Genomic DNA, 26749 nt, shown 5'->3' with positions numbered 1-26749 from the left:
TAAGAAGTTTGGTATTTGGTTTTGTTTTTAAATATTACATCAAGCCTCAATTTGCCTCTTAGCAATTTCCATCAATTGTTCCTGGATCTGGAGCCAAAGAGAATGTGACAAAGGTATTTCAGTGATCAATGTCTGTTCTTTGCTCCCCAAGTCCAAGGCAATACATCTCTAAATGTATCTTTCGTAATGCCTCTGCCATAATGAAGTCTGTCAATACCTGAGCCTTATCTTCTGGTCAAATACTATGAGATCTTTCAGCTAAGACTCATTTGACGTGGAATCCAGGTCCTTCCCCATCTGGCAATTTTTATCTGAAAACTCTCTGGCTTACCATTGTCTTAAATTGTGCTACCCAGAACTGAATGCAGTACTCTAGATGAGGTCTGACTGGGACAGAATAGAGCTCTCATGTCTTAATTCCTGGAAGTTTAAGATGGCATTATGCTTTCTTATGCACAGGTCTCATCATATCACTACATTTTTTTTCACTGATTACCTTCTACCTATCAAATAAAGCTTAAATTATTTTCTTATCATTCAGGGTCTTCCACAAACTAGCCTTATCTCATATAACTGTCCTTTAGGTACTCTTTGTTTTGGACAATTTCTCTCTGCTGAGCAAATAGGAGATGTTCTCCTTGTTTTGGTTCATGATGATCCCTTTTCCTGAAATATCAATTATCTGTTTGAGTAGTGCATAAAATATAAAATACTAGACTCAAAATCATGAAGATCCATGTTCAATTCCTTACTCAAATAATTACTAGCTTATAATCTTAGGTAGAATCATTTAATTTCTCTCAGGCCTCAATCTTATCATCTATAAAAAGGGGATAAGAATAGGTGGCCCATGTGGTTGCTGTGGAGTTCAAATCAAATGAGATAGCATACACAAAAGTGTTTTATAGACATAACACTAAAAGTGTTGGCTATCATTACTGATATTGTTGTTGATGTTTTTGTTGATCTGTTGCTGTTGTTGAATTTCAAGGCATTCTTTAAAGCTCAGATCAAATGTTTTCTCTTTGCATAACACCTCTTATTCTGCTTTCCATTTGGCAACACCCTCATCCCAAATAGACTTCTCATACACAGCATTTGGATAATTTTTAGTAGTCTTAAAGACACTTTTTTTGTTGGTGGAGTTCTGATTTCATATCGTTAGCATCAAGCAAAAGGTCTTAGACTAGCTGGTGCTTAATACCTGGTACCCCAAGAACTTGGTACTGTTTTAAGCAATGAACTCCTAAAACTGCACTGACTTTTAAGACAAAACATTTTTAATTCTCCAGCAAACTACATATCACATAAATCTGGGTGGAAGATGATGACTTATGTTTATGTTCCCTGCTTCTCTTCTCCCCTAAATGCTATTTCACTTCAACTCATAGTTTAAAGTACTTTTCTTACCACAATCCTTCTGAGGTAATTAACAGAAGGCTCATTTTATAGGTGAGGAAGCTGAATAAAGCTCATAGAAAGGGAGTTGTCTTATTTAAGGTGCCATGACTAGTACAAAGCAGAGCCACAACTTCAGCCAAGACTTTTAGACTCCATACTGGACTTTCTACAGTGGAGCTCTGGCCCAGCAATAAAACCTCATAGTAGGCAGATATGTAACCAGGAGGAAACAGCTGCTGTCCAGGGACTGACTGCCCTAGGATTTCTTTATTCTTCATAGTTATATCCCCTTATGCATGGCACACAGTACGTGCTTAATAGATGTTTATAAATTACTATTCAGTGAATCTCAGGAGGGCTAAATAAAGAAGGAGCAAGGATTCATTTTTTTGTTCCTTTGAATTATTTCCCTTTATAATTTTCAATCAGACTACTATACTTTCTCCCCCATATAATCTCTCCCTGGACCTTTCCTACTGTTTATGTCCTTCAAGGGTAACTAGGATACAGTGGATAGGCTATCAGGCCTGAAGTGAGAAGGATCTAAGTTCAAATTCAGACTCAGATACTTACTAGCTATGTGATTCTGGGCAAGTCACTTAATTGTTTGTCTCAGTTTCCTCAATTGTACAATGAGCTAGAGAAGGAAATGGTAACCCATTCCAGCATCTTTGCCAATAAAATCTCAAATGGGTCCATGAAGAGTTGGACACAACTAACAAAAAGACAACAATTAATGTTGCTGATTATTGTTTCTATGTTATCACGCAATCTGAATTACTAACTTTTCTTTCTCTCATGCTGAACACATAGGGTGCCATGTGTCTACTATGATTATTGGTCAGGAATTTATCAAGCCACTCAGGTTCTTCATATCCTCATTTGTAAAGTGAATTAAGTGACATGCCAAGGCCACTTCCTCCTTATCACCCTATGATTAAATAGACAAAAGGATACCAAAGAGATCAAGCAATGAACAAGCATTTACTAAGCAAGTACCATGTGCCAGGCACTGTGCACAAAAAGATTCAAACAATTCCTCCTCACAATAAGCTTATGTTCTAATGGATAAGTCTAGAAGACTGATTCAAAACTGCTTTATCTACAAAATAAAGCTCTGCACATAGTGAACAAAACAGAAAGCTTATCAAGAAAGACAGGAAATCTGACTCAAAGTATAGCAGTGTAGATCCATTACAGGCTGAAATGACATCCACATATGTACATACTGATTTCAACATCTTGTTGACACTCGAAGCAGTCACAGTTGTATTCAGTGTGCTTAGGCCATTGTGTGCCTAACCATGACTTAAATGGGTAAGATAATCTATACTTTTGCATCTAGAGTTAAGATCTCTCCTAATTTGTATTCAGCTGTCAATCTTACCATGGCCAGTTTTTCTCCAAAATGTTTTGGCACACACTTCTGTCCCTGGGCCAAAGCTGTTTCCCAAAGATCTGCCTTATTTCCCACCATCATAATTGGAATTGTATCATGGGCTGCATCCTGCAAAAGAGAGAGACAGACAGACAGAGACAGAGACAGAGAAAGAGAGGAAGATCAACAAGAAAAATAGAGAGAAAAAGGAGTCAGAAGATCTGTTTATATACAAACTTCTGCTTTTTAAGTTAATAATAAAGGTGACAGGCATTAGCATAATTGCAGGTTTACAGATTAAAAATCTAACTTCTTATTTTAAACACAAAGGAAACAGAAAGCAAGGACTGAATCAAAGAAGATCCCTTCATTTAAATATTAAATTAGGCTGTGATTCACATTGTAACTACCTGGAACTACAGATTGAAACAATAGTAAGTAGATGGCAACTTCCATTAACAGCCAATACATAATACACAGTCAATCTAGTAATTACCTTGTGACATCAATGGAACTGGAGTTTGATACTTACTACCATCCGGTTCATGGAGGGAGCGGGGAAGAGGAGGAGAGAAAGAAACACAACAAAAAACAGGGGCCTAATAGTCATATTTGTTTTTACATAGAAACCACTATTCAGGGTAATGGGTTGAGATAATGTACAAAAAACTTTTCTTCCAAACCTTAAAGCACTTTATATAACATTTTCTATTATCATACAATCCTCAAATCACAGGACATATGAATTAAATGCATTTACCACTAGTCCCACTTCTATTACAAGCTACGGTTATATATATAGTGTGTTTCAAAAGTCCTGATATAGTTTTAAGCTTTACTAGGTTAGATCTTCACATGTTGTATTATATAGGTGTGCACACACAAATATATTCACTCTCTTTGTCTCTATCTCTGTCTCTGTCTATCTGTCTATTTGTCTTTCTCTCTCTTTCACACACACATACACACACAATTTGGATTTTTTGTGCATGGTTCCTACTAAACTATCCAATGGCAGAAATCATTTAGGGTGCTATGTATCTAGGAAACCAGAGTTAGAAGGGGGCAGGGGTAGTAGTATTGTATCTCTCAAATGTGTCAATCCTCTCTACTTGAAGTCTCTCAATATTTGTCTATAACTTCATTTGGACAATAATATGTAAAAAAAATCTTAAATGGTTTTCCCATTCTATTTCTTTCAAAGACTCACTAATAGATAAATCCTTTTTGTACTAGAATATCCTCACTCTGTGAAATCCCACAAACCCAGAAGTAGTCAACTTCTATCATGTTTAGAACAATCTAAGAATTCTAAACTCAGGTATGTAAGAAAGGAAAACAACATAATAAAGTCATCCCAGCTGGACTGCAGGTTGCATCGAACTGGGTTCATATTTGGTCTTCAGAGTAGGCTGAAGTTCAGTGTAGGGGAATTTGAAATTTCATGCAGTTCAGTACAAGTTTAAATACAGGCCCAAGGCCACAAATCATATACATCATTCAGGAAGCCATAAAGAACAAACAGAAGGCAGAAGATTCCAGATAAGACAACTACCATCACACTTAATCACTATCTCCCTACAGACTGTGATACAAACAGACCCAACCTAAACCTAAGAGCATGAGGAAAAAATGATATCTCTCAACACCAGAACTGCTTCCAGCTAAGGCTCCTACAACCCCCATAGCCATCACTGAAGGAAGAGAACATTGTGGAGAAAGGGCCCAGCTTTCTTATCAACTCCTGCAATTGTTGACCAAATGCCACCAATAAGCTGGTAAGGAAAGGAGCCTTGAAAGTGACAGTACCTCATTTCCCATAAGGCCACCATTCCTACTTCCAGGACAGTCCTCACAGACATCATTTGAGGAATCAACTACTGGAAAAAGCCATCTATACTGACCAACAACCAACTAACTTCAGGCAAGCCAGCCAAATTGAAGCAGTGAGTTGCCCAGAGAGAGAAAGAAGGCAGCAGGTGTCAAGCAAATCAACCCACCACCATCCTGATCATCATCTTCCTTCAGACCCAGACAGAGCCAGCCCAGGACTCTAAACTCAATAGTCTTGAGAATAGCAATGTTTCCAGTGTCTGCAGATATCATTCTGGGAAGCAATATCTAAGGAGATACAATCCAGAAAGTGCTCTTTCAAGGTATTAGTCATGGCTACTGAAGATCCAGGAAAGAAAGATTTTGCCACCAAAATCCTAGACACTATCAAATGGTTCAACACCAGAAATGGATTAATTAATTTAATAGAATTACATTATCAATGGAAATGACATTAAAGAACAGGTATCATTACCATTCACTTTGCACCTGTATCCTAAGGGATCATGGGACCTTTCATTCTTCACTTATAGTTTAAATCTCCTTTATATATGTTTTTTTTCCATTTGAATGTGAGAACCTTGGGAGCTAAGACATTTTTACTTTTACATTTATGTCTCCAAAGTGTAGCAAGCTGTTTTGTACATTGTAAGCACTTAATTAAGGCATCATTTATTCACTTATTCATTCATTCATAATTTCCTATTATTGATAAGAGCCACTATCAAATATGGCCCCAACTAACTTTTATGTTTTATTTTCCACTGATCTATTGAATAAAATCTTTTTCTTTAACAATGATTTACTCATTTCCTTGAAGAGGTTATATTTATCCTTTTCTACAGCTTTGCTCAGTGTACGTTCTATCTTTAATATTCTTACAACCAGCTTTCTAAATCCCAAACAAACTTCAAGGTCTACACCAAATGTTCTCTCTTCTGTCAAGACTTCTGTCACCAACTGGTCCTCTAGGAACCTTTTTTTCTTCTATGAATCTGAAAGATAGATTGGTGTACTGGAAAGAACACTAAACTTGGAATGACTTAAGTCATCCCAAAAATGAGTAAGAAAACATGGGTCCTAATCATAGTACTATCATTTTAATGCTTAAAATCTCTGAACTTTTGTTCTCTTATCTATACAATAAAGATGATACAGATGCCTATACTGCATACTTAAAAGGATTTATTCTGAATATCAACTAAGAATGCATAGAAATCCCTGTATTAATATTAGTTGGCAATGCTATTTGCTATTCCTTTAGTATTTATTGCATTTTTATATTATTTTTTACACAAAAGAATTGTCTTTCTAAATGAAAGATTGTATATGCCTTTTACATCTTTGGATCCCATGTGACTCTCTACCTCAGCTTGGTACTCCATAAATATTTAATTCACTAATAAGTCATCAGATAAATAAATGGTTCCAAAAGCAAATTAGGATCTGAAATTTGATTTAAGATTTTACAACACAAAGGCTACTTCCTATCAACAATAATAAAGCCTACTTTCTATCAACACCCAATGAAGTTCTTATTAATTTATATAGACTAATCAAAAACAATATGTATATTACATTACATTCTTTACCCCTTTTCAGTATATCAACATACCAAATTCTATCTTCACCTAAGTCATTCAGGTTGTATAAAGAAAGAAATAATGCTTTTAAGTTGGGAAATCATAAGACAAAAGTATGGCTCATCAAGTCAATCATTTTTCTGATACATAAATCAGATGTGAGATTGTATATGATTTCATCCCTGGCTACAAATTCAGGCAGTAATCTCTAATCAAAAGTTATCCCCTTTCGATTCTGGTCACAGCCAGGGGAAACAATAGTGCTGCCAATTTGGTAACCTACTTAAAATGTGTAAATATTTAACAATGATGGCAGCTTAGATTCGGGAAACTTCAGCCATTTAGCGTCTGGACTATTTTAAATACTACAGTTGACCTCAACCACTTTGCATGTGTTTAATCACAATCCAAACAACTACTAGGTAAGAAATTTCTTTCACAGTTTTGTTTGCCTTGTGTGGTCCCTCAAGTTATGGCATTTTACTATTTACAACACATTCATAACTTGGTGGGCACATATTATCAATACTTTATCATAACACTATTCTATCCTAATTTATCCAGGCCTTCCTTTTCTATATGACTTTTACCCATGTCTTTCCATGAACATTTAATCTAGAATCTTTCCAATACATGCCTAAGTCTGCCTCTGGGTCTCTCATTACTCACTGAACACAATGAACTCAAGCTATCTATATGCTGTTTCCTATTCTCACTGCGTGACAGGTCTACCTCTTTTTCTGAACATAAATGTACCTGATGACATCTATTATACTACTCCTTGCATATGAATCATTCCAGGTAATATATTGAAGCTTGCTTACAAGAATAATAAGTGTAACTTCCATTGTTCTTTAAGTCACTTGGAAGTTTTATTCTTCTAAGAATATATTTCATAAACCATGGAAGAATAAATATAGGAGACATTAAAATTGGCATTAAAAAGATGACCTTTTGCAAAGGTGGATAATTTCAGGTCCCTTACTGGCATCAATTTCTCAAATATGATCTAGCCTAATATCTTTCTTGTATTCAACTCAGACCATAGCTCACTGATATAAACTGATGTATTTTTTACTATAGACCAAAATTGGCACTAGCGACCAAAAATAATTTCTAATCTACCTTTTGTCTCTGTGTCTTTTATAGGTTGCATTGTCTTGCCTGGGATATACTGCATTCCTCACCTCCCTCTCTGACGTTCTCTGGTTTCCTTCAAAACTCAGCTCAAATCTTAAAGAAAAGAAAGGGACATGTATGTGCAAAAATGTTTGTGGCAGCCCTTTTTGTAGTGCCAAGAAACTGGAAAGTGAGTAGATGCCCATCAATTGGAGAATGGCTGAATAAATTGTGGTATATGAATATTATGGAATATTATTGTTCTGAAAGAAATGACCAGCAGGATGATTTCAGAAAGGCCTGAAGAGATTTACATGAACTGATGCTGAGTGAAATGAGCAAGACCAGGAAATCATTATATACTTCAACAACAATTCTATATGATGTTCAATTCTGATGGATGTGGCTCTCTTCAACAATGAGATAAACCAAATCAGTTCCATTTGTTCAATAATGAAGAGAACCAGCTATACCCAGTGAAAGAACTATAGGGAATGACTATGAATGACAACATAGCATTTCTACTCCCTCTGTTTTTGTCCGCTTGTATTTTTGATTTCCTTCTCAAGTTATTTTTATCTTATTTCTAAGTTTGATTTTTCTTGTGCAGCAAAATAACTGTATGTATATGTATGTATGTATATATATATATGTATATATATATATATATATATTGTATTTAACATGTATTAGTCTACCTGCCATCTAGGGGAAGGGGTGGGAGGAAGGAGGGAAAAAGTTGGAACAGAAGGTTTTGCAATTGTCAATGCTGAAAAATTACCTATGCACATGTTTTGTAAATTAAAAGCTATGATAATTAAAAAAACTCAACTCAAGAACTAGATTCTACATAAGGACTTTCCTAAATCATCTTCACTCTAATTTTCCAGTGGTACTTCTGGGTAATTGTATTTTTTCCACATATATTTTGCTTTTATGTGGACGCATACTTGTCATTTCCCTCAATAATATACAATGGTGATGATTCTTGATGATAGGGGATATTTAATTTTTTTTTCCTTTTTATCCCCAGAATTTATTATAGTCCTCGGCACAAAGCAGATATGTAATAAAAAGCTCATTAATCCACTGGAATCATGAATGGCCAATGTATTCATCATAATATCTACAACTTTTAAAATTGTCTTTACAATATTTTAATTGCATAAATTTCTCTTGGTTCCATTTATTTTATTTTTCATAAGCTTTTAAAAAGTCTTCAGGATTGTTCATTTTTATCATTTTGATGTTCTGTTTCTTTTTTATTTCACTCTATGTCATTTCATATGCCTTTCAATGTCTCTTTGAAATCATCAATTTCCTCACTTCTTAAAGCATATTCGTAGCCTCAATTTATTTAGCCATTCCTTAACTGCTGAGAAACTCCTTAGTTTCTAGGGGGTTTTGCTACTATAAAAAAAAAGCAAGTGCTATAAATACTTTTGGGCATAAAGGACTTTATCATCTTTGCCAATCTAATGGACATGGGATTGAATCTCAGAATTATATTAATTTGCATTTTGCTAGTAGTGGTTTGAAACATTCTTTTAGGTTTCAGCCTTTGAGAAATGCCTGTTCATATACTTTGACCATTTATCAAGAGGTGATTGTTATTCTTATAAATACAAATAAATTATGGAACATAAATAATTATCTTGGAAATAAAGCATTTATCATAGAAATTTACTACATGGATATTTCACAGTTAAATTGTTTCCTTTTTAATCTTAGATTTATTAAATTAGTTTGGGGAAATTTTTTTTATTTTTATGTAATCAAAATTAGACATTTTATCTTCTGTCACCCTCTTTATCTCTTGTTTGGTCTTGAACTTTTCTTCTATCCAAATATCTGAAAATAATGTGCAATTGACTATTAACACAAAGATGATAAATTTACAGTTCAGAATGAGGCAATTTGTGAATGTAGCCAATAGGGTTCATTTTGCTTGATAAAGCAAACTTGTTACAAGGAATTCATTTTTTTCCTCTTCTTTTCAGTGGGGCTACAAAGGAGAGAAACCAGATTTTTAATTTAAAAAAAAAAACTTAAAAAGAGAAGTTGGGTATCTACAGGTAAGAAATGTAGCATATACTTTCAGATGAATTCATTGAATTGTCTAATCATTTAACTTTGTCACAAGACTGTTGGGGGAGGGGGAAATCTGGAAATGATTGTACTGTACAGAAAGATCTATAAAATTTTAATAGCTTACTAATTAAATTGCTTGCTAACATTTAGAATTAAGTTATTACTCACCAATAAGAGCCAATAGTTTAAGACTGTAATTCAGAAGACAGGATCATCAACTATGAGAGGCTGTACAGGTCACAGCTTCATTTCCATCCTCATATACAGAATGGAATTATCAATGCCATTCCCATTTAACTTCAAGATAATAGGAAAATAAAAGGAAAGCAGTTTGAAAGTAAAAGCACCACATCAATTCAAAGAATGATACTATTATTTTCATTGAGTTTTTTTTTTCTTTTTGATATTCCATTGTAACAAAAAGAGATGATTTATGTTCATGGACAAATAAGAGATAGAGAAGATCACAGAAGATAAAATGGATATGTAATATAATTATATTACATATACATGCAGTATAATTATATTATACTATATGTACTATATATTATTAATATGCAATATGTAGTTATATTACATATTATATTAATAATTATATTATGATAATTTATTTTAATTGTGGCTTCCTACCCCCATGTCTGAAATACCTCTCACCAAACTTTACTTTTAATTCCTTTACATTCTTCAATGCTGTTCAATCATGCTTGACTTTTTGTGGTCTCATTTAGGGCTTTATTGGCAAAGATGCTAGGGTTGTTTGCCATTTCCTTGTTCCTCGTTTTACATATGAGGAAAATGGGACATAGAGAGTTAAGTTACTTGTCCAGGATCACATATCTTGTAAGTGTTTGAGGCCAGAACTGAATTCAGGAAGATAAGCCTTCCTGTCTCTAGATCACTTGCTCTATTGTATCATGTAGCTGCTCCCAAGACTCAATCCAAATCCCATCCTCTGGAAAAGGCTTTGTCCAGTCTCTAAAATAACCAGTTCTTTTTCCTCTAAGATTACCATACATCTATTATAGGTTTATAGGTAAATATTCTAACTATCCTGTTATTTACATGTTGTGTTCAAGAACAGGGAATATTTTTGCTTTTCTTTGTATCCCTAGCATTTAGCACAGTACCTGACAAATTTAGTACTTCATAAATGTTTGACTGCCAGCTTTGAAACCTCTACCCACATACCCAAATTCTTTGACATTTATTAAAAACTATAGCATACTTATCATTCAAATAACTTTCATTTTGTTTCATACTGTTTGAACAAAAAATGGGACTTGAAGTATATCTTCTGATATAATTTTAATGGTGTATCTAAACTAGTCATAAAAAGTCATCTCCTTCAAATGCTGGGATTTTTTTTTAATTTTAGAATTAAAAAAATAAGGAAGGAAAAAAATGCCAAGTTTACAAGTTGAAATAGGGATTCTAGTTCACTCAAAAAAATAAAACCACTGAAGACAATTGTTATTCACAAAGATAAAAACAGCTGGAAAGACCAGTGTGTGGCTTAAATATTCTTTCTAAATTGCTGAGAAAAAAGGTAGTCTTTTGGTTTGAGACTTCTATCATAGGTTAACCTAAGACTATTTTTCATAGGTCAACCTAAGACTATTTTTCAAGTATTTTTTTTTCAGACATTCATTCACTAGTCTTAAAGATAACCAATATTTGTAGCCCTTTTCTGATATGGAATTAGCAAGAAATAATATTGAATTCCATCTCTAATCTCACCCTTTTGACATATTGTAAAGGGTGTATATCCTTCAAAACTCAGAATTATTCTCAGAAACTCCCAACATTCTGGTTTATTAAGAATCGTATTGTGGGTAGATCAACCCCAATAAATGTCATTTGAAAGTCCTGATATTCAGATTGATCCTCTATCTCACAAGATCATTTGGTAGCTTTTCATCCATGACATTTTAGGAGAGGAGCCTAATAATTAAATTTCTCAAGGTTTTATCTTTGATGTTGCCTTTTTGTAAATAGGTTTCCATGATATGTTTAATATATATGATATACATCTATTTATTTGTCTCTACTCACATGGTTCTACCATTCCATTTTAGGAACTCATCAGTTGATTGGTTCTGATCGAAATGTTCATAGGAACCACTTGTGCCCAACTTATGGTAGAATGTTCTGAGAGTGTATTGGCTGATCAGTCATAGTCAACATTGTATATCTCAATTCCATCTGCCATTTTGGTACTCTTTGAGAATTAAGGACAACAACCAAGACATTATTACATATTACTGAAATGCCTGGTTCAGTCTTCCTACCTCAAGTTTCTCCTTTTCCTAATCTAACTTACACTCAACTGCCAAAATAATTGTCCTTAAGCTTGAGTCTGACCCTATACTTCCCAGCTTGAAGAAATTCCAGTGGCTTCCTGTAAACTTTAGAATCAAACACTATATTTAGCATTTAAAGCCCCTCATAATTTGGCTCAAATCTACCTTTTTAAGCTTTGTATGTGTGTGTATGTGTATACATACACATATATTCACACACACACGCACACACACACACGTTGTTATTTATCCTTTGTTCTAGAAGACAATCAAAAACATCAGGAGGGTGATGTCTTGATTTGAGTGTGTGTGTGTGTGTGTGTGTGTGTAAAAAAGTTCTACTCAAGCACTATATAATTAAGCCAAACTGGCCTCTTTGCTATTCCTCACCTGTGAAATTTCATCTTCTGTCTATGCTTTTTAACAGAACACCTGGATACCAGAAAGTACTCCCTCCCTACTTCTACTAAAAAAAAATCTTAACTTCCTTCAAAGCTCATCTAAAGCACTATTTCTTAAATTATCACATTCCTAATCCCTTTTAGTGCCTGGTGGTTGCCCTCCCAAAATTACCTTTTGTTTATTTTGTTCTTGCTTACACAGGCTATCCCAATTTAAGCTAATTAAAGCCTAAAACTACACTGAGATTTTTGGGACAGCTTGAATGTACATGATGTCTCTCTGACTACAAGAAGATGGATTTCTTGAGGGCAGACTACTTTTTTAAAACTTTGTATCCACCATATCTAGATGGAGCCTAGGCCACAACAATTATTTGAAAAACATTTGTTGACTGACTCATCTTACCTGGATAGTATCTACCCATTCTCGTACATTTAGGAAACTTTGCTCACAGGTCACATCATATAACAGCAGCACACCATCTGCTTTTCTAAAGTAGGATTTTGCTATACTTCGGAATCTTAAGAGAAAAAAAAATGTATGTAAGCAATGGGTTCTGGTAAGTTAATTGAATGCTCTCATTTCCCACTGACCTGTCTACTTCTTTTATGTCAAAGAAAGTTTTCTTCACTGTACAGTTCTGCACACATATATTGTATCTAGGATATACTATAACATATTTAACATGTATAAGGCTGCCTGCCATCTAGGGGAGGGGGTGGAGGAAAGGAAGGGAAAAGTCAGAACAGAAGTGAGTGCAAGGGACAATGTTGTAAAAATCACCAATGCATATGTTCTGTCAATAAAAAGTTATAATAAGAAAGAAATGTCTCTTCCTCATAGAAATAATTTTTTAAAGCATACAATCTGAAAAATAGCCTCTAGTGCTGTTCTTCTCAATGTCCAAATAAGCCAGGACACAGGTATGGTCATTCTAGTGGAAGTCATAAGTACAACTGTTGTTCTGTCAGAGTTTTAGTACCCTGTACTCCTATGCACTAAACCTGATGCAACAGGAATATAGCAAATGGGTTTGAGACAGAAAAAGTTAGAGGGTGTTAAGGATTAAAAAGAATGAGAAGGTTAGCAAGGGGTGGTAGGGAGAGATAGCTCATAAGTGGCATGTCTTAGATATACTTATATATGTGATGCTGTCAGAATTTCATGCAGATTTGGCACAAGTGACATTTGAAAGACTACCTAAGTTATACATCTTTTAGCTGAAATACTAAAAGGCTCACTTTGTCCTTCAGATAAAACTGATAAATTCTATTCCCAGAGAACTAGACAGGAGAAGGAGCTACTGCCTTTTAGTCAATGGCAATGAACATACAAACAATCCTATAGAAATAGGTCTGTGCTAATCAGAACCTCTGCCCTTGTACAGAGAAGAGCTGAATTTCTTGAAGTGAAGTGAAGTCAGAATCCTCACTGTGTCATGGCAAATACATAATTTTAAATCTTTCACAGGTTAAGAGCTGCCCACATTAGCATTTCATTAAAAAAAAAAAGACACTCTGGAGCCTTCTTAAACAAATAAATTTAAGGGTTGCTAAAAAAAAAAAAAACCTCTTTGCCTACCAGATTAAAAAATGAAGAGGCAGAAGAGTAGAGAAGAAAGAGAAAGGAGGATTGGAACATGAAGAAAACAGTAGTCAGACTTTAAATGAAATTGAAATATATATATATATTATAAGAGAGAGAGAAAGAGCAAACAATCCAGTAAGCATTTGTCATTCCATTATCACATATCTCTATATAACTATGAAGTCTGTGAATAGCACTTGCCTCTCTTGACCAGCTGTATCCCAGAGCTGTAATACTGTAGGTTCTCCATCCACAATAAGTGTCTTCATTTGAAAATCAACTCCTTTAAAAGAAGCATAAGATCCCAGGATAAGAATTCAATATTTCCATTTTTTATTTTAAAGACTACTTCAAGATATGACAGATACCTATATAACACTCCAGCACTGTGTAACAGTAAAATGACAAGTCATTCATAAACACAACTCCATTGACTTAATCACCATGGAATACTTTTGAGGTTTATTTCCAATAGTGATGATGGATAATTAGTGAGCTATACATACATACAGTCTTACCTCATTTCCCATTCTAGTTTAAGACTAATTTGGGCATGGAAATAATCTATGGCCATGGGACAAAAAAAAAATTTTGTTTAGTAAGTTTGGAGTTAGACTTTTAGACTTGTTTCCACTAACAAAGCATACTGCAATGACCAGAATTAAATATCAAAATAGCATTAAGAATTAAATTTTTTAATTAATTAATTAAATTTTATTTTTTTATTTTCCCTCTCCTCTACATTTTATTATTATTATAACTTTTTATTGACAGAACCCATGCCTGGGTAATTTTTTTTTACAACATTATCCCTTGCACTCACTTCTGTTCCGACTTTTCCCCTCTCTCCCTTGCCCCCTTCCCCCAGAGGGCAAGCAATCCTATACATGTTAAATATGTCACAGTATATTCTAGATATAATATATGTATACAGAACCAAACAGTTCTCTTGTTGCACAGAAAGAATTGGATTCAGAAGGTAAAAATAACCCAGAAAGAAAAACAAAAATACAAACAGTTTACATTCATTTCCCAGTGTTCTTTCTTTGGGTATAACTGCTTCTGTCCATCCTTGATCAATTGAAACTGAGTTAAATCTCTTTGTTGAAAAAATCCACTTCCACCAGAATACATTCTCATACAGTATTGCTGTTGAGGTACATAATGATCTCCTAGTTCTGCTCATTTCACTTAACATCAGTTCATGTAAGTCTCACCAAGCCTCTCTGTATTCATCCTGTTGGTCATTTCTTACTGAACAATAATATTCCATAACATTCATATACCAAATTTACCTAACCATTCTCCAATTGATGGGCATCCATTCATTTTCCAGTTTCTAGCCACTACAAACAGGGCTGCCACAAACATTTTGGCACATACAGGTCCCTTTCCCTTCTTTAGTATCTCTTTGGGGTATAAGACCATTAGAAACACTGCTGGATCAAAGGAAGAATTAAATTTAAATGTCATTTTAACCTTGTGCACTGGAAGAAACAATTTATATTATCCTGTCAAATAAAATATAAATAGATTGATAGACAAAGTCAGAAAGAGGGACAAATTTAGAAGAAAAAAAGCTCAGTCTGGGACATACAGAATTTGAGGAAATAGTGGAACTATTTTACAGTCATTTAAAGGTGAAAGTATGGAGCTAAAAGTGAAGGGCTAATAAGTTTGGGAGTCATCTGTACATAAATAATAGTTAAAGTCATGATAATGTAGAAGATGGCTGAGTATCAGTAGAGACATAGAAAAAAGAAAGAATATTTATGTTAGAAAAATGATAAAACCAATGAACCGAAAGAGGTGGAGACAAAAAGAAAATGAGAAGATGTCAAGAGTGAAGAAAGTATTTAGAAGATAGAACAGAGCAAAACCATGAAATGCCACAGAGAGGTTATGATGAAAGCCTTAGGATACAATTGAATTTGGTGACACTGAGAAGAACAATTTTAAAATTTAATAACAGATATTGTAAAAGACCAATTATAAAAGGTTAGGCAGAGAGTGATCAGGGGAAGCATAAAACAGAAAAGTTTTTGAAGAAGTTTAACAAAAGAGACAAGGAAAGAGAGAAGGAATAATAGCGAGATGAGTTAGGATTAGAAAACCTAATCAAATTTGTAAGCATGTAGCCTGAGAGGGATTGTGGAATAATAGATTTTTAGCTGGAAAATACTTTTGAAACCAAAAATTTCACATAGATAATGACTCTAAATCCATTGTTCTATTTTGGTATTGGAGCAAGGATCCAAGGAAAGCAGGATAGAACAGGATTCAAGGTTCTAATAGAGTAACCAACTTCATGGAACGGGGGATAATTCTTTGATGACCAGAAAGACAAGGGGTTATGATGCTAAGAAATTTTGAGGAATATGGAAGGACCTAAGGAAAAGTATCAATCTTCAAAAAGAAGGTGACAACTGATGAATTGCAATTAATTGAACATGCAGACATGCAGAAGTTTGGCTGAGACCAGAGAAATGAGAGAAAGGCTTGGAACAGTCAGTGGCAAATTGGATATTGAGTTTGTAAGAGCAGGGTATGATGAATAGTGAATAGCAGAAGTCTTACTAATGACACCAAAATTAATAATAGGTACAATCCATAGCAACACAAAAGTCCAGAAATAAAACTGGAAAAAGTATATATTAAGGGTTACCCAGAAAGGATCTCAGATGATGTGGCAAGTCAGATAGTAAGAAAGGAAGACAGAAACAAAATAAATGTTAATGAGTCCAACTGTGTAGTTAGTGTTGGATAAATGAAATGAAAGCAGACTGGGAGAACAGAGACCAATCAAGAGAATAAAGACCATCATTAGAAAAAACAATAGGCTACAAAATGAGAATCAGAAGAATAGGAAGCTGAGGTCAGGGAATAGAATTTTAAAGTTCAGGATGTTGAAGATACATTTCTGAGAAGTAATGAGGACCAATACATGATAGTGATAACATATACCGGAAGTACAATATACAAGGTCATTGTAATGGAGAAGATTAAAAAAAATTTTGTTTGGGGATATTAGAATATTTCAATATGAGAATATTAGATATTTCAATATGAATTCTAACGTCCTTCAAGCCTACTGCCAGGGAGTGGAGTACAGAGAAAGATCATAGGCCAGGAACTGAATTTATTGTGAAATATGGGGGAGTAACCAAGAAGTCTTTAGAAAAAGGAGTATAGCTGGGTAAAAGGTTACAGATGGTTGAAGAATGGAGGGAAAAGATAGTCTGAAAGTGATAGTGAACAGTAGAAAGTATGAAAACCCATTCTCTCTTCTGGCCATATGGATCTCTTGAGCTTTGGAGTTGAGCTTCAATAAGCTAAGCCAATGGGATATCTGCACTAAGTTTGGAATTAATAAGGTTCAATCTCAAGAAGAAGGGGTTGACCAGGTTATCAAAGAAGAATGAACAAGCCCAGGTAAAATCAAAGCAAATCAAAGCTCCCATATTATTTAGAAATGGACTGGGGTGTGAATCATCCCTGTATTTTCAGCCTGGGTGAAATAGAAACCCAATCTTAAAAAGAGAAATAAAAGAGAAGCATTTTATAAGGTAGAGGAATTTTTGGAGAACAGAAAGTGATTCCAAGGATTTCCTAATGCGTTAAAGTATTTTGTGTATGTGTGATTCCCCAAGAGAAGTTAGACAATAGGAGAAGGAAAGCATTCTTTTTCTTCAACAGTTAAAATAGGAAATATACCTAGAGTGGCCCCGGTGTTTCCTCGAAATTCATTCTTACAAAGCCTCATAAGAAAACTAGACTTCCCCACAGCAGCATCTCCAGCAAGAACAATTTTATATGCCTTTTCTGAGCTAGGATATTTATGGCTGTCATCAGCCAAGTTTGCCTAAAAGAAAAATCAGAATGAGAAAAATTTAATTATTTTTCCCCCTTACCTTTCTAGTTTGTATCAGGATATAGAAAATTACCAGAGGGCATAAAAAAAAGATATCCCACAAAAACAATATCTACCTGCGGTGAGAGAGCTGATATGGGCTTTCTTACAGAAGTACCAAAGTTCCCTTCAGCAACAGATTCTGAGGATTTCCAATCTAGTATTGTACTGTTATTGTCAGAACCATAAGCCTCTTCATCTCGTATCTCTGGAACCTGTCACCAAAATTAATGTTATTTTTAAAAAATAAAAAGACATATTTAAACAAAAAGATATATCATACAAACTACATTGGATGCCATCAATCAGCATTCTAATGAAGAAGATAAGGATCCTCAGTTGTGCCAATTCAATAAGGAAGACCTTCTGAAGTCAGGGTAGAAAAACTATATTGTTTTATTGATTCTGTTTAACATTTATAACTTCATTAAAAATCCTTTCGGTTTGAGTGAACTCGAGGCTAGTTAATTTCAAACAGGGGGTTAATTTTTCTTTTCATCAAAGGTCTTAGAAGATCAATGATTTCCAGGACTTACATCTGTATCAGACGCATCACCCCCAAAGCTCTCCTGTGTGCACTGTGACCTTTGAAAACTCCTTTGATGCTTGTCTTCCACCTCAAAATCATATTCATTAGCATCTCTCAAAGTCGACAAACCACTGTCAAAGCAGCTCTCAGGCAGGCTATCAACCTCACAGCTTATCCTTTGCATTGGATCGCAAAGCGCTAATGAATCACAATCCTCATCCACGTAGGAAGAACGTGATGACCTGATGATAAATAGGAAAGAGGATAAGTGGTATAATGAGGAGTTCAGAATGCTCAAAACAGATTAAGCAGTACCAAGAGTAATTTCAGGTTTGGAGATATAACTTCCCCTCTCCCTATTTTTCTTTTACAAAATAAGTTTTATTTTTTTAATAGCTTTTTATTTACAAGTTATATGCATGAGTAATTTTACAGCATTGATAATTGCCAAACCTTTTGTTCCAATTTTTCCCCTCTTTCCCCCTCCCCCCTCCCCTATATGGCAGGATGATCAATACATGTTAAATATGTTAAAGTATAAATTAAATACAAAATAAGTATACATCAAAATAAGTTTTCTTGATGCTTTTTCTTGGTGGTGGTGTTTTTTAGATCACTGTTGTTTCTGGGAACACTTCCTGCCCACCTCACCCCATTTCTACCACATACATTGAACTCCACTTTTTAAAAAAAGAACAATTTTTAAAATTTAAAACAAATACAAAAGTAGCCTTTTTTTTTTTGAAGTGGCAAGGAACTGGAAACTGAGTGGTTGCCCATCAGGTGGGGAATGGCTGATTTAGTTATGGTATATGAATGTCATGGAAAATTATTGTTCTATAAGAAACAATCAGGAGGATGATTTCAGCAAATTCTGTAAAGACTTACATGAACTGATACTAAGTGAAATGAGTAGAACCAAGAGAACACTGTACACAGTAGTAACAAGAGTATATGATGATCAAATGTGATGGATTTGCCTCTTTCAACAATGAGGTGATTCTGGGCAATTCTAAAAGCGTTGTGATAGGAAGAGCAATCTGCATTTAGAGAGAGGACTATAGAGACTAATGTGGATCACAACATAGTATTTTCACTTTTTTGTTGTTTGCTTGCTTGTTTATTTTTCTCATTTTTCCCCTTTTGATCTGACTTTTCTTATGCAGCATGATAAATATAGAAATATGTTTAGAAGAAATGCACTTTTAACCAAATTGTATTAGTTGCTGTCTGGGAGGTGGGATTTGTAATACAAGGTTTTGCAAGAGTGAATGTTGAAAATCCTCTTTGTATTTATTTTGAAAAATAAAAAGCTATTATTATAAAAATGAAAAAGAAAAAGAAAAAACACTGTCATGTGCACAGAATATATGAGAATTCAAAATACCTAACAAATTTCCATTTTAAGAAAGCATATATAATAATAAAACACATTGTATTCAAAACAGTCCATCTTTGCTTTCTTTTAGGTTTGGTTTTGTTCTCTGCTGTGCATTTTTTACTTTATTCATTTTGCCCCTTTTCTTCCCCCCAAACTTTTCCAAGCAGGCTATAATTAAGCATGAATATATTTATGTCTACAAAAAAGAAGACTCATTAAGCAAAAATATGGAATAGGGTAACCACTTCTGACATCAAAAATATATATAGCATTCTGTTCTATTCTTTCTGTCAAAAGAATCATCAAACATTTATTTAGTTCCTACTATGCTCTAAGTACAGAAACTTGGTTTCAGAGAGCAAATAATGAAGCATCTCTACTCTCAGCATTTAGCACTCTAAGTACAGTGCTAAATGCTGAGAGATGCTTCATTATTTGCTCTCTGAAACCAAGTTTTCAGTTGCTCAGTTAAGCTTGCTTTAGTGATCTTTCTATTTACCTCTCTGCCTTCACTATAGTTGGTGCTTAATAAATGCTTGTTGGATTGACTTGGCTTTTCAAGATTCCAGTGTTGCAGTGCTGGTCTTGGATCCCAAGTCTGATGTTCTTTTCAAAACAGCATGTTATCTCTCAATGAAACATCTGATTCAGGAACATTGAGATCATACTAAGCATGTAATTATACAGAAAGCCGTGAAAATCAGAACTTGCCATACAAACTCTAAACCTAAAAGGAATGCCAGATGATTTAATTAATGTCTTTTTTGCTGCTCTTCACAACTATTTTCCTTTCATCTAATTTTCCTGTCAGTCTGAGTTTAGAGGGAAAGTGAATCAAATAAAAACTGTTACCTTCTCCATTTCTTACTACCCCTATAATTTATGGAAAACAGAAATTGAGAGGAAACCATTTATGTGCTAGGTACTATGTTAAGAGTTTGACAAATATTATCTCAAGTGATCTTCACAATGAGCTCTTCTTATACCCATTTTATAGAAGAAGAAAGTGAAGAAGACAGAGGTTAAATGATTTGACCCGAAGACATATAGCTGGTAGATGTATAAGGCCAAATTTGAACTTAGTTATTCCAGACTCCAGGCCCAGAGCCCTATTAGTTAAGTCACCTAGCTACCTAGTAGAAGTTATCTTGGGGTAGAGAGAAAGGCCAGAAAAAAATGACAAAGATGCAAAAAAATTTTGTGAAGAGAAATCACTTTTTGTGAACCTAATGAATTTTTTAAAGCTACCTGGAAAGGTGATTTGGGAAATGACATCCTATCTAAATATGAAGTATAACTAAACCAACTGATTTTTAATGTGGTCAACATTTACTCCAGTGTTAAAGTTCAGTTTGAAATCTTTTTCTATCCAAAGTTTTCAATAACTGATGAATCCAGTGATGATATAGTTATCAAATGTGTGGATGGCACAAAATTAAAGAGATAAACCTATCAGCTAATGGACATACACATATGTATATGGAGAGAGAGAGAGATTATGGAAACATTCTATAATTTCAGGTGACAAAAAAATTTTTGTTCTAACTCCAGTTATGATTTCATTGGTATAGCAAGATCCTGATGAGAAAACTCCTTCTCAACAGTGTAGATCAGCACTTGCTTCTCTGAACTTTATAGTCTCAGTCTTGCCCAAGAGGAATGACAGCTGAAATGTCTTTCCCAGAGTAACATAGACAATAAGTTTCAGAAGCAAGACCTGAACCCAGGTCTATCTGAGCTCTATTGATCTCCTAAATCAATATCCACTTTCACTCTGTCTCCCTCAAATTAAATTTAATAGGAAAAAATACAAAGTTCTGGCTTTGATTCCTATCCTCTCTTACAAACAGAGAGAAAGGGGGCAAGGGAATTTGTGGCTAGAAAATAGCTAATTTAATTCCCCTCCCAAAATAGCTGTAGGGAATTTTTAGAGAACAAAGTCACTATGATTCCTCAATATGATGCATCCAATCAAAAAAGAAATAGTAACTTCATTGAATTTACGATACAATCAATCTAAGTATGTCCTTCAACATGTGATAAGAACACATATTCTTATCTTGTACAATTCTTGCCCATAACCTTCTATACAACTTTCATGGCGGACCTACCCTATGTGATGAAAGTCTTCATTTTATAGAAAAGTCAACTACATGAGCCTGTCCATTACATTCACATACTGTAATTTTCATGAAAGATATCCTGAAGCTGTGAGAAATTCTAATCATAAAGATGTACTTTTAAGAGAGTAGCTGATTATGGACCAATAGTACCTGGTATCTTCTTGCTTGCATTTTGGAGAGTAAAATTACCATATGAAATTTGTTTTCCTAATCCTTTGCCTTCTTCTCCTTATTGACATATTATGAAAACTAAATTTTCAGAAGTTTTTGTCTTTCAGAATTGTGAACAATTCCCATAGATTTGGGATGGAAAATGTCATCCACATCCAGAGAGATATCTATGGAGACTGCATGTGGATTGAAACATGGTATTTTCCCCTTTTTATGTTGTTGTTTGTTTTCTTTTCTCATGTTTTTTTTTCCTTCTGATCTGAGTTTTCTTGCACAACATGACAAATATGGAAGTATGTTTAAATGAATTGTATCAGATTGCATGCTGTCTTGGGGAGAAGAGAGGGAAGAGAGAGGGAAGGAATGGAGGATAAAAAATTTGGTGCACAAAGTTTAAAAAAAATGAGTGTTGAAAACTATCTTTACATATATTTGGAAAAATAAAATAGTATTTTAAAAATCCTACAAAATTGTGTCACCTCTAAAAATTTCTATATATTTAAAATAATGAAATGAGAAAATTGTAGAAACACTTAGAAATCTCTTTTCCATCTAGTTATCTTCTTTACAGCTTCATCTACAAAGTAACTTGGATTCTCCTCTTAGGTTAATATCCCTGTCCTCTACTCCTAAAAATGGATCAGATATAGCTTAGTGGTGAGAGTATTGGACTTGGAGTTAGAAATACTGGGTCCCGGTTATGACTTTTATTAGTTTGTATGACCATAGACAAGTTACTTACTATTACTTATCCTACTTTTTACCCATAAAAAGAAGAATTAATATCTACAGTACCCAACCATAGTTTTCAAATGAGATAATCACCTGAAAATCCCTGTAATCTGGTTTCTACTTATAGTAAACATTTCAGTTCTCAAAGTTTACCAGGGACTGTCTAATAAGAGATTCAATGGTCTTTATTCAGTTATATTTTTTCTCAACCTTTTTACAAGTCTGAATACTTCCTCAACCATCTTATTGGCTACTTTCATGTGGCTTTTGTGACACTGTATTCCCCTGTTCTTCCTTCTACCTCACTGCCTTCTCTTTCTACTGGCTCCTCAAAACTGTTTTGAACTCTATAAATGCAGGAACTCTCCAAAGGAATGTCACAGAAACCTATCTTTTATAAATATTCTATCCCTTGACAATCTCATTTACTTCCAACTTCATTTAAATGAGGGAAGCTAACTGACATAGTAGATAGAATGCTGGCCTTGAAGTCAGGAAGAGTTGCTTCATACACTTACTAGTTTTGTGACCCTGGGCAATTCATTTAAACTCCATTTGTTTTAGTTTTCCTCATCTGTAAAAAGGGGATAATAATAGCACCTACCTTGCAAGTATTGTTGCAAGTATTACATGAGATAATAAGATAAATCATAGTGCTTGGCACAGAGTGTTATTTAAATTTTAGCTATTTGCTATTATTGTAACATGTTATTATTATTTTCATTGTTAAATCCTTTTCTATATATGTTCTTCCAGATGGTCATAGAGACCCCTTCCCGAATGTCAGATGTTATTATTTTGGTAAAACCAAGGTTTCCAGTTCTGATCTAAGGACCTTACAACTCTAATGTAATATAACTCACTGCCCCCTCAAATTTAACAGATCTAAAAATAAGTTCAGTCCATCTCTTCCTCTATATCTGTTTTCTGCTTCTACTATTTATGCCTTTGATATTTTATCCATGTTCCCATGTTTGGATTGCTAGTTTTATCAATGATTCTCTCATTTCTCAATTCTCTTATCTGTTGAAGTCCTAAGTTTAATCAGTTCTATATCTTCAACATCTCTGGAATCCATCTTCTATTCTCTATTCCTACTACTACCACCCTAGTATAGGTCATCACATTAGTTATGTACAAGATTCTTTTGTCTTTGTAGGTAATTCCTCTTCTACTTTCTCCTTCCTTTCACTACACTCCCCCATCTATCATGTTAGTGCCAGAGTAATTACTTACATATAGATTTCATCATGTTCCTTCTTTGCTCAAATATTTTCAGCATCTCCCTTTTGGCAATCTTCCTAACATTCAGGGATGCCCTTCTTTCCTCCACTGAATTTTTATTCTTCCTTTTAAAGACTAAATTAAATGCTACATCTTCCAGGAATTCTTTCCTAATATTCCTATACTCTTCTCTCACCATTAATAACAATATACTCTCTCAGACCTCTCAAAGACCTTTTTCTTTCATAATTGTATGCATTATGGTTATTCGCCTAATATCTTCTATTACAGTCTAGTCTCTCTATAAGCAGAAGCTATGTCCTTGATGAACTTGACTTCTTCTCAGTACTTAGTACTATGTTCTCTAAATAATAGGTACTTAACAAATATTAATTATTTTGCTCTCTCTGTCTGTTCATCTGTCTATCTGTCTCTCTGTCTGTCTGTCTCTTATACACACACACACATACACACACACACACACACAAACACACATAAGCAAACAAACATTTGAATAAGTATTCCCCTCTAAACATTTTAGAAGAGAAAAAATTCTCTCCCAAGTTGAAGGGTATACATAGAAAAGTGATTAGAATGGCAAAGGGATTTTACGCTCCTGATATGACACCAAGGCACATATAGAACCATGTCCTCAAAAAACATTCTAGAAGTGGAAAATAGATACATTGTTCTCTATATTTAACAGGATTCCACATGAAAAGGAATTAAAAATTGAAGCAGTAATGGAAATCATTTTTTCTTTTCAAATTCCAGTAGGAATTCAAAGTAATATTTAATTCTCAAAATACCAGAGATACAATGTCAATTATTCACAAATTTTAAACTATTTTGTTTCATTATTTGATTAGAGATAAAAGCATCTCTAGACCACCTAGAAGGTTGAATAGCTAAAATGAAAGATAAATTTAAAATCCCTAGGAAGAATGCTATCAGAAACCATCTCTCTTGGCTTAAAACATATGAGAGCTAAAATTTTTTAAATTGGAGATTAAAATAAGAGCTTCAATATCATAAACTAAATATGCCAAGTGCCGAGGCTATTATCATACTGTTGTCATGTAACTGATCTGTAGGAACATTCAATCTATTCTTTCTGTAGATGGATTATAATACTGCTGGTATCCATACACCTTTTCTCGCTACATTCTAAGTAATCATCACATCAAACAATAATGCTCAAAGAACAAAAAAAAAAATTTTTCTCTCCATTTATCACTTACAAAAAAATGAACACAAATTGTTTTGGAAGGTTCAAACTTTAAAACTACAAATTTAAAAAGCTTAATTTATTTTCTTTCTATACCATTACTATTTAAGTTAGATGAGTCATTAGTTAAGCCAGTATGAAAAAAGGAAGAGGGGAATGAGTGTTGGAAGGGAAGGAGAGAGGGCAGGGAAAGAAAATAGCCAGAGAAGTCTTGCTGTATAGTTTTCTCTTCTGCAAAATGGGAAGTGTAACCATCCATGGTTGATTTTTGTCTTTCATGCTCAAAGAGGACCAAAATGAAATTACTATGTCAGGGTCAAGGTATATTGTGTCCAACTGTGGCTAATTAAACTAATATGAACTCAGAAGCTCTGCCACATGTCAAGCACAAATAAATCATATGAACATTTACAGTGGAGGTGTCCCTAAATTTGTACATCTCATGTTTCTTTTGAGCTACCACAGTTCTGCTTTGATCCTATTTCAGAAGCTTGGTGAGACAATTAGGTAATAGATGTGAAATACTTTAAACATTTCAAAGTTCTATATAAAGTCTAACTTGTATTAGCAGGAGATGGTATGTTGTAGTATGGGGATGTCAAACTCATGGCCCTTGTAAAAACCAGATTAAAATATAATTGGAAAGTGTTTAACAAAATAACAAGAAATATGATACAACACAGGTAATGTTCAGTTGTGTTTTTCTAAGTCAATTCATGGCCCACAGAGATCCATTTCTAATTGAGTTTAACATTACTACTGTAGTGGGCTAAAAGTTAGTTTTAGAATTAGGCAGAACTGAATTCAAGTCCTGACACATGCTAGTTTTGTGACCATGGGTAAATCACTTAATCATTTGGGAATCTCTCCAAGACTTAAAGTTAGGTCTACATCAAAGAAACTATTTCCACATGAGGATTTATCCAAACTAAGGAAATCAGAAGGCCAGACCCTCACCCCCAAATTTAATGTTATATACTCAACAAATCAATAAATGTTAAAAATATCAATAAATACATTAGTCAGAAATCTTTCAAAGGACAAAAAGAAATCCCAAATGCTTTCGGTTACTGTGCTTGTTACTTGTTACTTGTTAATGGCCAGTTTTAAGAAATGAGCCAGGTAAAATCTGAAGTTCTAGCCAAAATAATATTATCTTATTTTCATGGGATATGATGAAGAAAGACTAATAAAAATATTATCCTTCTATTTCTTACAAGAAATATTTTGCTTCTTTATGAAATTAGATACAAAATTCAAATGTAAAGATAGTATGTTAACCTACCGGTCATACCGCAAATTCTGAGGTGAATGGTTGCCATTAAATTTGAGACTGCCTCTAGAAAGTGTGCTTCCTGGTGATATATTATGGATACGCTGTAGGGAGGAAAGCTATTTATTAATCAGGCAATTAATCAGGCATTTTGAAAAATGTCAAAGAAAAATTTATGTGTTGGCTTGCTATTCTGTTTCCTTCTTGTTGTTCAGTTGTTTCAGTCATGTCCAACTGATCATGACTCTATTTGGGGTGCAGTAATTCCAAATAATCCAAATAGGATGATCTGCTTGTTATTGTCTTTTTTGGTATAAATGAATTTTAAATTTCATAGTTATATGTCTAGTCATATTCAGTTTTGAAATTTGACATAATCTTTGATTCTAACTTTTTAACTCCTTCCTTTTAGACCTTAATGGGTTTTGGAAAGGCCTTTTTTTCCAAAGCCCAAAATATAATATGTGGTAGAGAAAAGCTATTC

The 26749-nt window shown here is 34.1% G+C and overlaps 1 protein-coding gene across 1 annotated transcript in view; it reads right to left on the bottom strand.

Moving 5' to 3' along the window:
- The window catches only part of RASEF (RAS and EF-hand domain containing), a 101114-nt gene that overhangs the window by 16317 nt on the left and 58048 nt on the right, over nucleotides 1-26749 (bottom strand). The window contains exons 9-15 of the mRNA XM_031945482.1: nucleotides 26278-26369; nucleotides 18141-18375; nucleotides 17682-17819; nucleotides 17409-17556; nucleotides 13896-13977; nucleotides 12513-12627; nucleotides 2789-2908 (exon numbers count right to left, since the gene is read on the bottom strand). Of these exons, the coding sequence (XP_031801342.1) occupies nucleotides 2789-2908; nucleotides 12513-12627; nucleotides 13896-13977; nucleotides 17409-17556; nucleotides 17682-17819; nucleotides 18141-18375; nucleotides 26278-26369 (930 nt within the window). The remainder of the gene's footprint in view (nucleotides 1-2788; nucleotides 2909-12512; nucleotides 12628-13895; nucleotides 13978-17408; nucleotides 17557-17681; nucleotides 17820-18140; nucleotides 18376-26277; nucleotides 26370-26749) is intronic.

Source organism: Sarcophilus harrisii, chromosome 1, assembly GCF_902635505.1.
Source record: "Sarcophilus harrisii chromosome 1, mSarHar1.11, whole genome shotgun sequence".
NCBI classification, from domain to species: Eukaryota; Metazoa; Chordata; class Mammalia; order Dasyuromorphia; family Dasyuridae; genus Sarcophilus; species Sarcophilus harrisii.
The sequence above is the reverse complement of the archived record's forward strand: the minus strand, read 5'-3'. Positions and strand labels throughout refer to the sequence as shown.